Source organism: Mobula birostris, chromosome X (genome assembly GCF_030028105.1).
Source record: "Mobula birostris isolate sMobBir1 chromosome X, sMobBir1.hap1, whole genome shotgun sequence".
Lineage (NCBI taxonomy): Eukaryota > Metazoa > Chordata > Chondrichthyes > Myliobatiformes > Myliobatidae > Mobula > Mobula birostris.
This window is the reverse complement of record NC_092402.1, coordinates 55,365,032-55,379,635: the sequence shown is the minus strand read 5'-3', so window position 1 is coordinate 55,379,635 and position 14,604 is coordinate 55,365,032. Positions and strand designations below refer to the sequence as shown.

General features: G+C 43.1%; 1 protein-coding gene across 1 annotated transcript in view; it reads left to right on the top strand.

Annotated features, from left to right (window-relative positions):
* Window positions 1-14,604, top strand: part of LOC140191935 (nuclear receptor subfamily 4 group A member 1-like) — a 55,222-nt gene that overhangs the window by 27,056 nt on the left and 13,562 nt on the right. The window contains exon 3 of the mRNA XM_072249825.1: window positions 14,247-14,376. Coding sequence (XP_072105926.1) covers window positions 14,247-14,376 — 130 coding nt within the window. The remainder of the gene's footprint in view (window positions 1-14,246; window positions 14,377-14,604) is intronic.

Below are 14,604 nucleotides of genomic sequence, written 5' to 3'. Positions count from 1 at the left end.
TAAAATAATTTGAATTTCGCCTCAAGGCTAATGCTGTGTGTGCCTGTTCATTCTCAGACTGGCTCTCTGGGAAAATGCATACTGGGGTCATTTAGTGCATACGTACAATATTCAACTGACTTTTGTTCATGTGCTGTTCATTGAGGGGAAGAGATAAGAGACGAGAGGTATCTGAAGGGAAAGAGATCAAACCAGTGAGATAAGATCGTGAACGGAGATAAAACCCGGAGGTGAAGCTTGCTGTTCAAGCATGGTTTTCAGTTAGCTTTGTCAAACTTATCTGTCCAAATGCCCATGAAAATAAATCTGTGAATGGAAGCAATGTTTTCTCATCCTGCAAGTTCTAAATAACACTAGTAGAGTTAGAGAGTCATACAGCACAGACACAGGTTCTTTTTGACCAACTCGTCAGTGCTAAGATGCCCATCTTGGCTAGTCCCATTTGCTCATGGTTGACCCACATCTCTCTAAGCCTTTACTATCCAATTACCTGTCCAAATGTCTTTCAAGTGTTTTTATGGTATCTGCCTCAACCACTTCCTCTGGCATCTCATTCCATATACGGACCACCCTCTGGGTGTTGCCCCTCAAGTTCCTATTAAATGTTTCCCCTCTCACCCTCCAGTTCTTGATTCCCCAACCATGGGGAAAAAGGCTGTATTCATTCACCCCATATTTACCCCTCATGATTTTACACACCTTTATAAGATCACCTCTCCACCTCCTATGCTCCAAGGTAAATAAGCCCTAACCTGTCCAACCTCTTCGCATAACTGGCCTTTGAGTTCTCTCAGCATAGCTGAAACATAGATGAAAGATAAAAACACTTTGCGTGTAATGGCACTATTAAGGTAGTAAAATTTCCCAATATGCTTCCTGAGGGTGTAAGCAGAAAAACAAATGACACCTGAAGAACACAAGAACATCATTGTTTCCCTGTATTAACCCCATATCCCTTAATATCTAAAGATCTGTCAATCTCTGTTTTGAATAAATTCAATGACTGAGCCTCCTGAGGAGAGAATTCTTAAGATTCATCCAGCCTCTCAGTGAAAAAAATTCTTTGCATCTCTGACCTGATTGATTGATCCCTTATTTTGAATCTCAGACATTCCAGCCAGAAGAAACTTCTTCCAATTTATCAATTTTGTTCTTTTTCAATGAGATCACTTTACATTCTTCTGATATGAGGGGATTTAGGTCCCAGTCTGTTTAGTCACTCTTCATAAGGCAAATGATCCATGTCTGAAATCGATCTGGTAGGCATTTACTCGGTTCCCTCTATCGCAAGTACATCACAAGTACCCATAGTGGGCAAGTCCAGGACGAGACACCACAGCCTCAGAATACAAGGATGTCCCTGTAGAACAGAGATGATAAGGAATTTCTTCAGCCAGAGGGTGGGGAGTCTGTGGAATTCATTGCCATAGATGGCATGGAGCCAAGTCATTGGATATATTTAAAGTGGAGTTTGATAGGTTCTTAATTCATAAAGGTGTCAAAGGTTATGGGGAGAAGGGAGACAAGTGGAGATGAGAGGGATAATAACTCAGCCATGATCAAATGGTGCAGCAGACTCGATGGGCTGAATGGCCTAATTCTGCTCCAATGTCTTATGGTTTTATGGTCTTGTGTCTGATGTACATCCTTCGTCTGGTAGGGATGCTGGACCTACATGATGTTCTAGCTGTGGACACACTAAATTCAGTAAGGGACCTTTAGTCTCACCCCTCTGCCTCTGAGGCTCCAAGTTTCCCAAAGCAATTCGTGTTTGTCCAATCTCTTTATTGCCAATACCCTCTGTCCTGGTGAACACCTTCCTGCACCGTGGTGACCAGAACCACACACAATACACCAAATGTGGTCTCACCAAAGTGCTGACCAATGAAGGCAAGTGTGCCATGCACCTACTTTACCACTTCCAGGGAGCTATGGACAAGTTCAAATTCAAGTTTAATTGTCAAACAAAACAGTGCTCTTAGAATCATGGAAAAGTATAGCATAGAATAGGCACTTTGACCCATCTAGTCCATACTGAACCATTTAAACTGCCTAGTCCCATTGACCTGCACTGGGACAACAGTCCTCCATATCCCTACCATCCATATACCTATCCAAGCTTCTCTTAAATGTTGAAATTGATTGATGGTGGAGCAGTCCTCATAACATGCTAGTGCAGCTGCAGACAAATGCAATCCAACTCATCTTCCACTGAGTGAACAGTGGAGGGAAGCACCCACAGTAGGGGCCAGCCCCCAACCCAGCATGGACACCGACTCTCTCCCACACTGGCTCCAGCGTCTCCTTCCCTGTGCAGCTGCAGTAGGTGACATCGCAGCATGAGGGCCTGGTCCACACAACAATCAAGGCCACATAGCTTCCCCATTAGAATTGCCAATGAAAGAGTGAACTAGACCTGCAGTATTCTACAGTACCCATGTCCAACAAGGCCTTGCGATCATAAGGAAAACATCCAAGACAATCATTTGCACTATTTGTTGGACTGTACTCTACCTCCCCACATCACTTCTGATGCCTTCCTCCTTCAGTTGCTGTAGCTACTGACAATATGGTGTGCAACAAATCCAGCAGCCCAAGGCTGGATCCTGAAGCTATTTATGAAGTCAGCCAAAACGAGAATCAGCTGCCTCAACAGAAACTGGGGAAAACCAGAAAATCTGGAATAAGGAACATGGACCAGACCGTGAACCGGAATCCAGACATCACGGACCGGACCATGACACAGCCTCTCCTCTTGTAGGCTTATCTACATATTGTGTCAGGAAACCTTCCTGAGCACACCTAACAAACTCCACCCCATCTAAACCCCTTGCTCTAGGGAGATGCCATTCAATATTTGGGAAATTAAAATCTCCCACCGCAACCAAATCATTAATATATATAAAAACAACAAAGTTCCCAGCACTGATAGCCGCCGAACACCGGTGGTCATAAAGGCGTGTGGAAAGTTAAAATCACCTACTATCACAATCTTATGTTTCTTGCAACACTCTGAGATCTCTCAACTAATTTACTGCTCTAAATTCCATGGACTTTTGGGTTGTCTATAATATAGCCCCATTAATGTGGTCATACCTTTCTTATTCCTTAATTCCACCCATAAAGCTTCACTAGATGAGCTCTCCAGTCTGTGCTGACTGAGCACTGCCGCGACGTTTTCCTGACTAGTAATGCCACACCTCTCCCTTTAATCCCTCCCACTCTGTCACATCTAAAACAATGGAATCCCAGAATATTGAGCTGGCCATCCTATTCCTCCTGCAGCCAAGTCTCACTAGTGTCTACAATATCATAATTCCACGTGCTGATCCATGACTTGCATTGAAATATACATACCTTGGAACATTAGTCCCATCATACTCAACCTTTTGATTCCTGATTTTGTCTGAGGTCCTGACAACATCTTTCTCCAGAAGCTATTCTGGCACTCTGGTTCCCATCTCCCTGCAACTCTAGTTTAACCGCGCCCCCCCCCCCCAATTCCCTGGGCAGGACTAGCATATATTCCAATTAGGATATTAGTTCCCCTCCATTTTAGGTGCAAACTATCTCTTCTGTCCAAGCCCCACCTTCCCTGGGAGAGAGTTCAATGATATAAAAATCTTATGCCCTCCTTGGCCATGTGTTAAACTGGATGATCTTCCTATTTCTGGCCTCACTGGCATGTGACCAGGGTAGCATTCCTAAGATCACAACCCTGGAGGTCCTGTCCTTTAACTTGGCACCTAACTCCCTGACACAAACACGAGGAAATCTGCAGGTGCTGGATTTTCAAGCAACACATATAAAAGTTGCTGGTGAACGCAATATCGTTGCTGCCTTCACCAGCAACTTTTATGTGTGTTACCTACTTTGCAGAACCTTGTCCCTCTTCCTACCCACGTCATTGGTACCTATATGGACCACAACCTCTGGCTGCTCGCCCTCCCACTGAGTACTTGATCTGAGATTTCCCAGACTCTGGCACCTAGGAGACAACATACCATCTGGAAATCTCGCTGTCATCCACAGAACCTCCTTTTTGTTTCCCTAACTAATGAATCCCCTATCACCACAATGTCTTATCCTTATCTATAACTATCTTAAAATTTGAGGAATTATAATCACTGTTCTCAGAATGAACTCCCATTGAAACTTTGATCACTTGGCCAGGCTTGTTTCCTGGTACAAGATCTAATATGGCCATTTCCCTGGTTGAATTATCTGCAAAAAATTGTTTCAATACACCCTCTTGGATGCACCAAAAAAAATCTGCCCCATCTAAACCTCTGACACTTCAAGACAAAGTTGGGGAAATTAAAGTCACCCGCAACAACACTGTTACTTTTACATCTTTCCATACTCTGCCTACATATCTGTTACTCTATCTCCTGCTGGCTCTTGGAAGGCCTATAGCATAACCCAATCATAGTAATTGCTCCTTACTTACTCCTGAGCTTTGTCCATATTGCCTCAGTCGATGAGCTTCCAGGATGTCCTGTCTAAGTGCTGTTGTGACACTCTCCCTGATCAGTCGTGCAATCCCTCTTCTTCCTTTACATCCCTTTCTTATCACACCTGAAACATCTGAATCCTGGAACACTGAGCTGCCAGCCCTCCTCTTTTCTCAACCAAGCATCAATAATGGCTTAAAAATCATACGGTATTTCTATGTTAGGTCCAGGATCTAACTTCATCTGCCTGACCTGTAATAGTTGCATTGAAATAAATACACTTTAGACCATCATTCCTGCTATGTTTATTATCTGGGCTTTGCCTGTTTTCCCTATAATACCTACTTGACTTAACCTCTACCTTTTCCTCAATCTCTATATCTACTGACCTGTAGCTCTGGTTGCCACCCTCTGGCACACTAGTTAAAACCTACCTGAATAGCACTAGAGAAACTCCATGCAAGGATATTGCAAACACGAGGAATTCTGCAGATGCTGGAAATTCAAGCAACACACATCAAAGTTGTTGGTGAACGCAGCAGGCCAGGCAGCATCTCTAGGAAGAGGTCAGGACTAAGGGTCTCGGCCCGAAACGTCGACTGTACCTCTTCCTAGAGATGCTGCCTGGCCTGCTGTGTTCACCAGCAACTTTGATGTGTGATGCAAGGATATTGGTTCACTTTCAGTACAGGTACAACCTATCCCTCATATCTCTGTTCCACCTGCCCTGGAAGGAATCCCAGGTATCTGAAACCCTGCCTCGTACACTAGCTTTTTAGCCACACATTTCAGTTGTACTATTATTCCTATCACCCTGCTTCTGGCTTTACTAGTATGTGGGATTGAAGGATATTACAAAGGCAGGAAGGGGTATAGAAATGGAGGGGACTTGCAGGGATTGCGAGGTGTACAGGAACTGGACGGGTTGTGGTCATAAGAAGAAGTGTCTGGGTTGTACGGATTATGGAGCCAGGGAGGGGAGAGACTTGGGTTTCAATTCAATAATTCAATTATGATCACCCTATTGAATATCACAATTACAAATGAGAGCTGAATCTATTCAATGGAGTAGCAATATCTCTTGTGAGCATTGAAGATATGGCTAGGCTTCAGCTAGGATATAGTTACTATGCATCAGGAAGAATGTCATGGCCTGGAGAGGTTATAGAGATCTCCTCATATGATCTCGAGGTGAATGACTTCAACTATGTAAAAGAAGTGGGAGAAGGTGGGGTAGTTCTCTTCAGAATAGGAGGATTAAGGAGGTACATAATGGTGGTTTTCATCTGCCCATCACCCACCCCTGGTTCCCCTCCTCCTACACTTTCTTCCATGGTCCACTGTCCCCTCCTATCAGATTGCTCCTTCTTCAGCCTTTTACCACTGTCCCCTCCTATCAGATTCCTCCTTCCTCAGCCTTTTACCACTTTCACCTATCACCTCCCCAGCTACTCACATCATCCCCCTCCCCTCCACCAACTTTCTTATTCTGGCTTCTTTCCCCTTCCTTTCCAAAGCTGATGAGGGATCTCAGCCCAAAATATTGACTGTTCATTCCCTTCCATGGATGCTGACTGACCTGTCGAATGCCTCCAGCATTTTGTGTTTGTTGCTCTGGAATTCCAGCATCTGCGGAACCTCTGCAATGGTGGTTTCGATGGAGAAAGGAAAGCGAATTTGTTCCAGTGGCAGGAGGGTCAATTACTGGAAAGCATCAGACCCACCTTGCAAAGATCTGGAAGGAAAGGAACAGTCATTTATTCATGCAGCAAGTTGTTATAATAATGTTGCACGCTCTCCTGAAAGGATAGTGGGAACAAATTGAATAGAAATGTCCTCAAAGGTATTGGATTAATACCTGAAAGGGTAAAAACAAAACAGGGCAATGGAGAAAAAAAACAATGTTTCGGATTAATGGAGAGCTCTTTTAAAGAGTCAGCAGAAACATAATCCAGTGACTTCATTCTGTGCTTTAAGATTGTTAAAATGGTGATAACTCTATTTGTGCCTTATAAGTAAAATAGATACAAAATACTCAAAAGAACAAATCGAAATATTGTAAATACTGGAACTGTGAAACAAAGATGATAATGATGTCATTGTCAGAAATTTGTGTCCTGGGTAAATCTTTAGCAAAATACTCACCAGTACTAGCTGATATTGAGTTCTTTTGGATCAATTCCCAGGTTAGTATTTAAAAATGGACTTGGTTGTACCTTAGAGTTTCATGTAACTCTCTGTCTCACATATCACTGTAAAGCTGTATTAAATAGCCCCTTCTAAACTGTCTGTGATCAAAATAGCATTTGAAAGTAATGCATTAATAGTAACTGTGATTGCAATAGTAGTGTAACCAATATTTGGCTCCTTAAGGTATCTTTTCTCAACTTGTGGCTTAAGCTGACAACAATGGGGATCTGGGGGAATACCAAGGTAATTACATTTCTAAGAGAGACCTTTATATCTCAGTCGTGACTCACTTGTGACTAACTCGTGCTTTCACTGAAAGCCAGTGACATGAGAATTCCCCCACCCACCCTTCCTCCACACACAATCAGTTACTCACACATAGATTTCAAGATCCGCAGGTTTCAGGAAGCCTGGTTCTTGCACAGCCGTGACGGGGTGCTTTCAGCTGACTCCCTTATCTCTCTTCACATCCCGCACCATGTTTTAATAGCTCTGAAACTTCCAGGGATGTGGCGGCTTGAGGAGCAAGAGCTTGAGTGAGCATTTAAGCCCCTCAAGCCTGTTCATCCATTCAAAAAAAGCATGCCTCATTCATGAGATCGTAAGACATGGGAGCAGACTTAGGCTATTCGATCCATCGAGTCTGCTCCACCATTCCATCATGGCTGATTTATTATCCTTCTCAACCCTGTTCTCCTGCCTTCTCTCCATAACCTTTAACAGCCTTACAAGTCAAGAACCTATCAACCTCCGCTTTAAATATACCCAATGACTTGGTTTCCACAGCTGTCTGTGGCAACGAATTCCACAGATACACCACCCTCTGGCTTAAGGAATTCCTCCTCATCTCTGCTCTAAAGGGACGTCCTTGTATTCTGAGGCTGTGCCCTCTGGTCCTCTAGTCCTAGACTCCCCCACTATAGGAAATGTCCTCTCCACATCCATCCTAGCTAGGCCTTTGCTGAAGGATCTCAGCCTGAAACATTGTAGAATTCAGGAAGGAGAAGTCGGGAGAACACACATCAGTCCTGATTGAAGGGGTCAGTGATGGAAAACATGAACAGTTTCCAGTTCCTGGGCATCAACGTCTTGAAGGATCTATCCTGGGCTCAACACATGGCAAAGGCATTATCAATGGCTAAATTTCATTCGGAGTTTGAGGAGATTTGGTATGTCACCAAAGACTCCAGCAAATGTCTACATATGTACCATGAAGAGCATTCTGACTGGTTCCACCACCATCTGGTATGGAGGCTGCAGAGGGTTGTAAACTCAACCAGCTCCATCACGGATACAAGCCTCCCCACTATCAAGGATGTCTTCAGGAGGCAGTGCCTCAAGAAGGTGGCGTCCATCATGAAGGAGGCACAGGAACCTGAAAACTCACACTCAATGTTTGAGGAACGGGTTCTTCCCCTCTGCCATCAAGTTTCTGAATGGATAATAAACCCATGAACACTACCTCAGTATTCCTCTTTTGCATTATTTATCTTTTATTGTAACAATTATTTATAGCAACTTATTATGCCTGCACTGTACTGTTGCCACAAAACAAAAAAAATTCACAACTTGTGTGAAAAAATGTGATGGACTTGAGTATGACCAAAAGGGCCAGTGAATGAGTGTGTGACTCAATATGCCCTTTAAGCACAGAATCTTCATGGTATTTTGTCAAAAACAAATCTGTTTTTCATCATGTAACATCGACAACACAGATATTCAGCACAGATGTGACATTGTTTCTTGGGAGAGCGAGGGAGAGTGGGCAGATAGATTCAAGACAGTTGTTTTGCAAATATGCTAACTTCCTATCAAAAGGCCATTTGCTTAGCAACAATATGTCTTCCGCTATATGTCAGATAAGCACATTATCCTTGTGTGAGGGTTATTTATTAAGTTTGAAGTGGATAAATACCTTTACATAATGGCATCGTTCTTCTGTGTCTTGCATCATCGCACATGCACTGCCAGACAGCGTGGTGGATGCAGGTTTGATTGTGGTTTTTTGAAAGGGGATTGGATAACTATTTGAATATAAAAAGTTTGCAGTGTTGCGAGGAAAGTGTAGGGAATGAAACAGACAATATTGGTGCTCAAAGAGCTGGTACAGACCTAACAGGGCAAATGGCTTTCTTTGGTACGATGGCAATTCTATGATTATGTGTTTTAATGAATGAACAGACTGTAGATAAAATATCCCCCAAGGTACACCACTCGATACTTTGTAAGCAGCTTGAGAAGGCAGTGTTTACACTACTGGGCCCTCAGACTAGCTAGATGAGAGCGTCCCAACTGGGTGAGCAGGTGAAAATGACGTGCGCCCAGTTTATTATAGACCGGCTGAAAGCATCCATTTTCCTATCCACTGTCATCAAAAACCCTAGTAGATTTCTCCACATGTACCATGGAGAGCCTTTGACTGGTTGCATCACCACCTAGTGTGGAGGCTGCAATGCACTGGATCACAAGATGCTGCAGAGGGTTGTAGATTTGGTCAGCTCCATCACGGGTACGACCCTCCTCAATGTAAAGCACATCTTCAAGAGGCAGTGCCTCAACAAGGCGACATCCATCATTAAGGACCATCACCATCTGGGACATGCCCTCTTCTCATTACTACCATCAGGGAGGAGGTACAGGAGGCTGAAGACCCACGCTCAATGATTCGGGAACAACTTCCTCCCCTCCACCATCAGATTTCTGAATGGTCCATAAACCCATGAACAGTACCTCACTATTTTGTTCGATTTTTGAATTATTTTTATTATAGTAACGCATAGTAATTTTTTATGTCCTGCCAGAAAACAAATTTCAGGAATAATAAACCTGATTCTGACTCTTCCCTGAGTACATTGAGGTTGCACATAAAGTGCAGTGCAGGTAGACAGATAAAGTGTAAAGGCCATGCTGAGATAAATTGTGAGGTCAAGAGACATCAATAATTCATCTTTATTATACAAGAGGTCTATTCAATAGTCTTATAACAGCCAGACAGAAGCTGTTCTTGAGTCTGATGGTGCCTGTTTTCAAGCTTTTGTATCTTCCTGATGGTGGGAGGAAGGAAGAAGAATGTTCCGGCTGGGAGGGGTCCATGGATGCTTTACCACATACAGAGGATGAATTCACCAACTGAAGAATTTTTTCCCATTTTTCAGTCGGTATATTAATCTCAAGTTCTCTTTCCCAGTCAGCTTTAATTCTATTAGAGGCATCAGGACATAAATTCATAATTATATTATATACAATTGCTATTACACCTTTCTGAGAAAGATTTAAGACTAAGATTTTTTTCAAAAGTGTCCATTGGATATGGGTGTGGAAAATTAGGAGAGACAGTAATTAAAAAGTTTCTAATCTGTAAATATCTAAAAAAGTGAGATCTGGGTAAGTTATATTTATTAGAGAGTTGATCAAAAGACATAAAACAGTTATCCAAGAATAAATCGTGAAAAGATATTATACCTTTGGTTTTCCAATCAAAGTAAGCTTGATCCATCATGGAAGGTTGAAAAAGAAAATTTGATATAATGGGACTTGCTAGAATGAATTGATTAAACCCAAAAAATCTTCGGAATTGAAACCATATATGTAAAGTATGTTTAACTATTGGGTTATTCATTTGTTTATATGATTTAAAAGAAGTAAAAGGAAGTAAAGTTCCTAAAACTGAACCCAAGGAAAACCCTTGGAATGAATTAGATTCAAGATTTACCCAATGAGGGTAAATTTGCCCTCCCAAATTTTAGATTCTATTATTGGGCAATTAATATTCGATATTTAAAATTTTGGCTACAAGATTTGGACGCATGGATGCTTTACCAAGGCAGTGAGAAATTTATTCAGAGCCCTTGGAGGGGAGACTGCACTGAGTCCACAACTCTCTGCTACATCGCTCCTCTCTTTATACCTTTGCTGATTTCCTATTGACCTCAGATACACAGGAGCACCAAAGGCATCAAGAGCCTCTACGTTATTGCCTTCAATTCCCCACTGCCAAGTGAGCTGTTTGTTCCCCAAGAGGGGGCCATCTTTGCCCATCATCTGTATGGTGCTGATGTTCCCGGGGTTTCAAGGTTCAAATGTCATTTCCAGTACACAAGTGTAAATGAGAACAAGATAATTGTTATGCTGGATCCCATGCAACACATAAAAGAACATAGTAAGATAAAAACACAAATATAAATATATAAGATAGCTTATATACTCAGATTGATTGGATGTCCATAAAGTCATGCTAGGCACAGGAGTGACTGAGAGGAAATGATAAAGTAATGGTGGTTGGGGGTGTGGATATGTTGATCAGCCTTACTGCTTAGGAAAGTAACTGTTTTTGAGACTGGTGGTCCTGGTGTAGCCTCCTCCTTGACGGGAGTGGGACAAACAGGAGCAGGGTGGGTGGGATCCTTCATGATGTTACTGGCCCTTTTCCGGGATGTTTCTGTATACATGTCCTTGATGGCAGGTAGGCTGGCACCGGTGATACATTGGGTAGTTTTGACTACCCATTATAGAGCCTTCCTGTCCGCTGCTGTGCATTTTCTGTACCATGCAGTAATGCAGCTTGTTAAGGTCCTGTCTACTGCACACCTGTAGAATGACGTGAGTATTGATGTGCACAGTCCAGCTCACCTTAGCCTCCTCAGAAAGTAAAGGTGTCGGTGAGCTTTCCTGATTGTGTAGAATGTGTTCTGGGACCATCAGAGGTTGTGTGAGATGTGCACCCCAGGAATTTGAAACTGGCTCAGTTTCCACTGCTGTGCGATTGATGGAAAGAGGGATGTGGGTGGTGCGAGTTCTCCTGAAATCGATAACCATCCTCTTTGTCTTGTTATCATTGAAGAAGAGATTATTTGCCTGGCACCAGCCCTCGAGCTTTTCCACCTCCTCTCACATTAACTTGTCAAAAGAGGAACTATCAAGATCTTATTTGTTCACTTAGCAAGGTCGATACACATAGACAATGCTGGAAGTTGGCCATTGTCTGTGGAAAGAGGAACAAGGTCCATTTTGAGGTGAAGACTCTATGTCAGGACTGCACTGCAGCGGACTAGCAAGGAAAGTATCTCCTGTTTTATTTCAGATTTCCAGTACCTGCAGTTTGTTTTGTTTTCAAAGTCCTCCAAATGTACACTCAGTAGCCACTGTTAGTTAAAGAGGTACCTAATAAAGTAGCCACTGAATGTGTTTCTGTATGTTCCTGGTCTTCTGCTGCTGTAGCCCATCCACTTCAAGGTTCAATGTGTTGTGCGTTCAGAAATGCTCTACTGTACACCACTGTTGTAACATGTAGTTGAGTTACTGTCACCTTCCTGTCAGCTTGAACCAATCTAGACATTTTACTCTGACCTCTCTCATTAACAAGGTGTTTTTGCCCACAGAACTGCCACACACTGGATGTTTTTTTTTGTTTTATGCACCATGCTTTATAAACTCAGGAGACTGTTGTGTGTGAAAATCCCAGGAGATCAGCAGTTTCTGGCACCAACAATCATTTCCATGGTCAAAGTCACTTAGTTCACAATTCCTCCCCATTGTGATCTTTGGTTTGAACAGCAACAGACCCTCTCGACCACTGCTGCATGCTTTTATGCATTGAGTTGCGGCCACATGATTGGCTGACTGGAGACTTGCATTAATGAGCAGTGCACAGGTGTACCACCGAGTGTAAGTGAAATGTATAAAAGGTTGCATCCAAACTGCTCCACCCCCATTTGTTTATTACGATGTTTTAAGACCCCCCCGTTGTCCCGCCTTCCCCTTCACCTGCCCCCACAGCTTCCCCCAGCAGGATAGGACATACCACGGGTGTTGAAGTTCCACGTTGCTTTCCCCATCTAACCATCTTCTCCAAGCTGGAGCATGAATGGTGAGTGCTGGCAAGCTATTCCAGCCCACTGACCTTGCTCTAGCCTCAGTCCACTGAAGCATTCTGCTGTGCATCACTCAGTTGCAATGAGAAGCAGCAGCAGTGACTGATCATCTAAAATTCTTCTGACCTTCAGGTCTTTGGCACTGAAGCTGACTTCAGAATCAAAATCAGAACCGATACGTTCATTCAGAAATCAGAGTCCAAATCACTTTATTGCCAGTGTGTGAAACGTACCAGAATTGATTGTGTTTCGGTGCCAACTGTAAAACACAGGACAATACCATAACAGGCAACACAATAGCAACCAATGGTTTACAAGACGATAGTGCAAACAGTCATGAGCAATCAACAATTAGCAGAACGATCACATGTGCAAACATCAATAATCAAATTAAATAAATGTGAACACATGAGCAGACTAAATGAGTATCAGCAGAACAAGGAAATCAGGAAAGGCCGTTTACTGGATGTTGTGCAGGGACAGTGAGGGTATTCCACCTGAGTGAGTTTTGTTGAGAAGCTGGAGAGCTACAGGAAGGAAGCTTTGGAGATGACGTGTAGTCCTGGTGGTGATGGACTTGTAGCGTCTCCCTGATGACAGTTTGGTGAGTAGGTGGCTGCTAGGGTGGGTGGAGTCAGCAGTATTCTTTCAGCTCTTTTCTTCACTCTGGCGATGAACAGGTCTTTAAATGTACGTAGATGACAGTCAATGATCTTCTCCCCTCAGTGGACCAGTCACTGCAACCTGGACTTGGAGAGGGAGGAGATGGTGGTAGAGGTGTAAATCTGATGGCAGAGGGGAAGAACGTGTCCCTGAATCATCGAGTATGTATCTTCAGGCTCCCGTACATCCTCCCTGATGGGAGCAATGAGAAAAAGGCATGTCCCAGATGGTGAGGGTCCTTAGTGATGATGCCACCTTCTTGAAGCACCACCTCTTGAAGATGTCTTTGATGGAGGGGAGGATTGTGCCGGTGATGGAGCAGATTGAGTCTACAGCCCTCTGCAGACTCTTTTGTTCCTGTGCATTGGAGCCTCCATACCAGGTTGTGATGCAACCAGTTAGAATGCTCTCCACACTACATCTGGAGACATTATAAGAGATATACCAAAGCTCCTCAACTCCTAGTGAAGCTGAGAAAAGGCAATGAGGTACCTAGAATGGAAGGCTTGGTAACTGGTAATTAGTTCATTATTGTCACATATACTGAGATACAGTGAAATGCTTTTTTTTTGCATGCCATCCAGACTGACCATTCCAAACATCAATGCATCGAGGTAGTACAAAGGGAAACCAATAACAGAATGCAGAATAGAGTGTCACACTTACAGAGAGAGGGCAGTGCAAGTAGACAATAAAGTGCAAGGTGATGACAAGATTGATTGAGAGGTCAAGAGTTCATTTCTATTGTGCAACGGAGCTATTCAACTGTGTTATAATGATAGGAATGATGCTGTCCTTGAGCCTGGTGCTACATGTTCTCAAGATTTTGTATCTTCTGCTGTATGGAAGGAGGGAGGGGACAGAACGATTGGAGTAGGAGGGCTTCTTGATTTAGACTTTCAACCTTTGAGGTATGATTGGTGCTCTGGTACAGGAATGGGGATGCATGCTGGAAGGTTTGTTGGTAGATTTGTGTGTACATCCAGTTGCCGTGGCAGGTTGTATCTGTCTACTGGATGCTCCTTAGTTAGGCACTCTTCTCACTGGTAATTTCCATTTGTTTCCATAGCGCACAGTTCAGAAAAATGCCAAGTATGTTTGCCTCGCTAATAAAGACTGCCCCGTGGATAAACGGCGACGGAATCGATGCCAGTTTTGCCGTTTTCAGAAATGTCTTGCTGTGGGCATGGTAAAAGAAGGTAAGCCCTTTGAGAAATTCTGGATATATATAAATGCACACATTCTGCTTATCAACCACGGATCCCATTAATTGCACCTGCCTTTCCACTAACATTAGTGATTTAATTCCAGCCACCAAATAATTGTATTATCTAAGGGTATATAAATAAGGTGTGTTTGCCATTTAGAACGCAAGTCACTTCTTTACATACTCCCTTGAGAAATTTTCGCAATAGGGAAGTAACAGT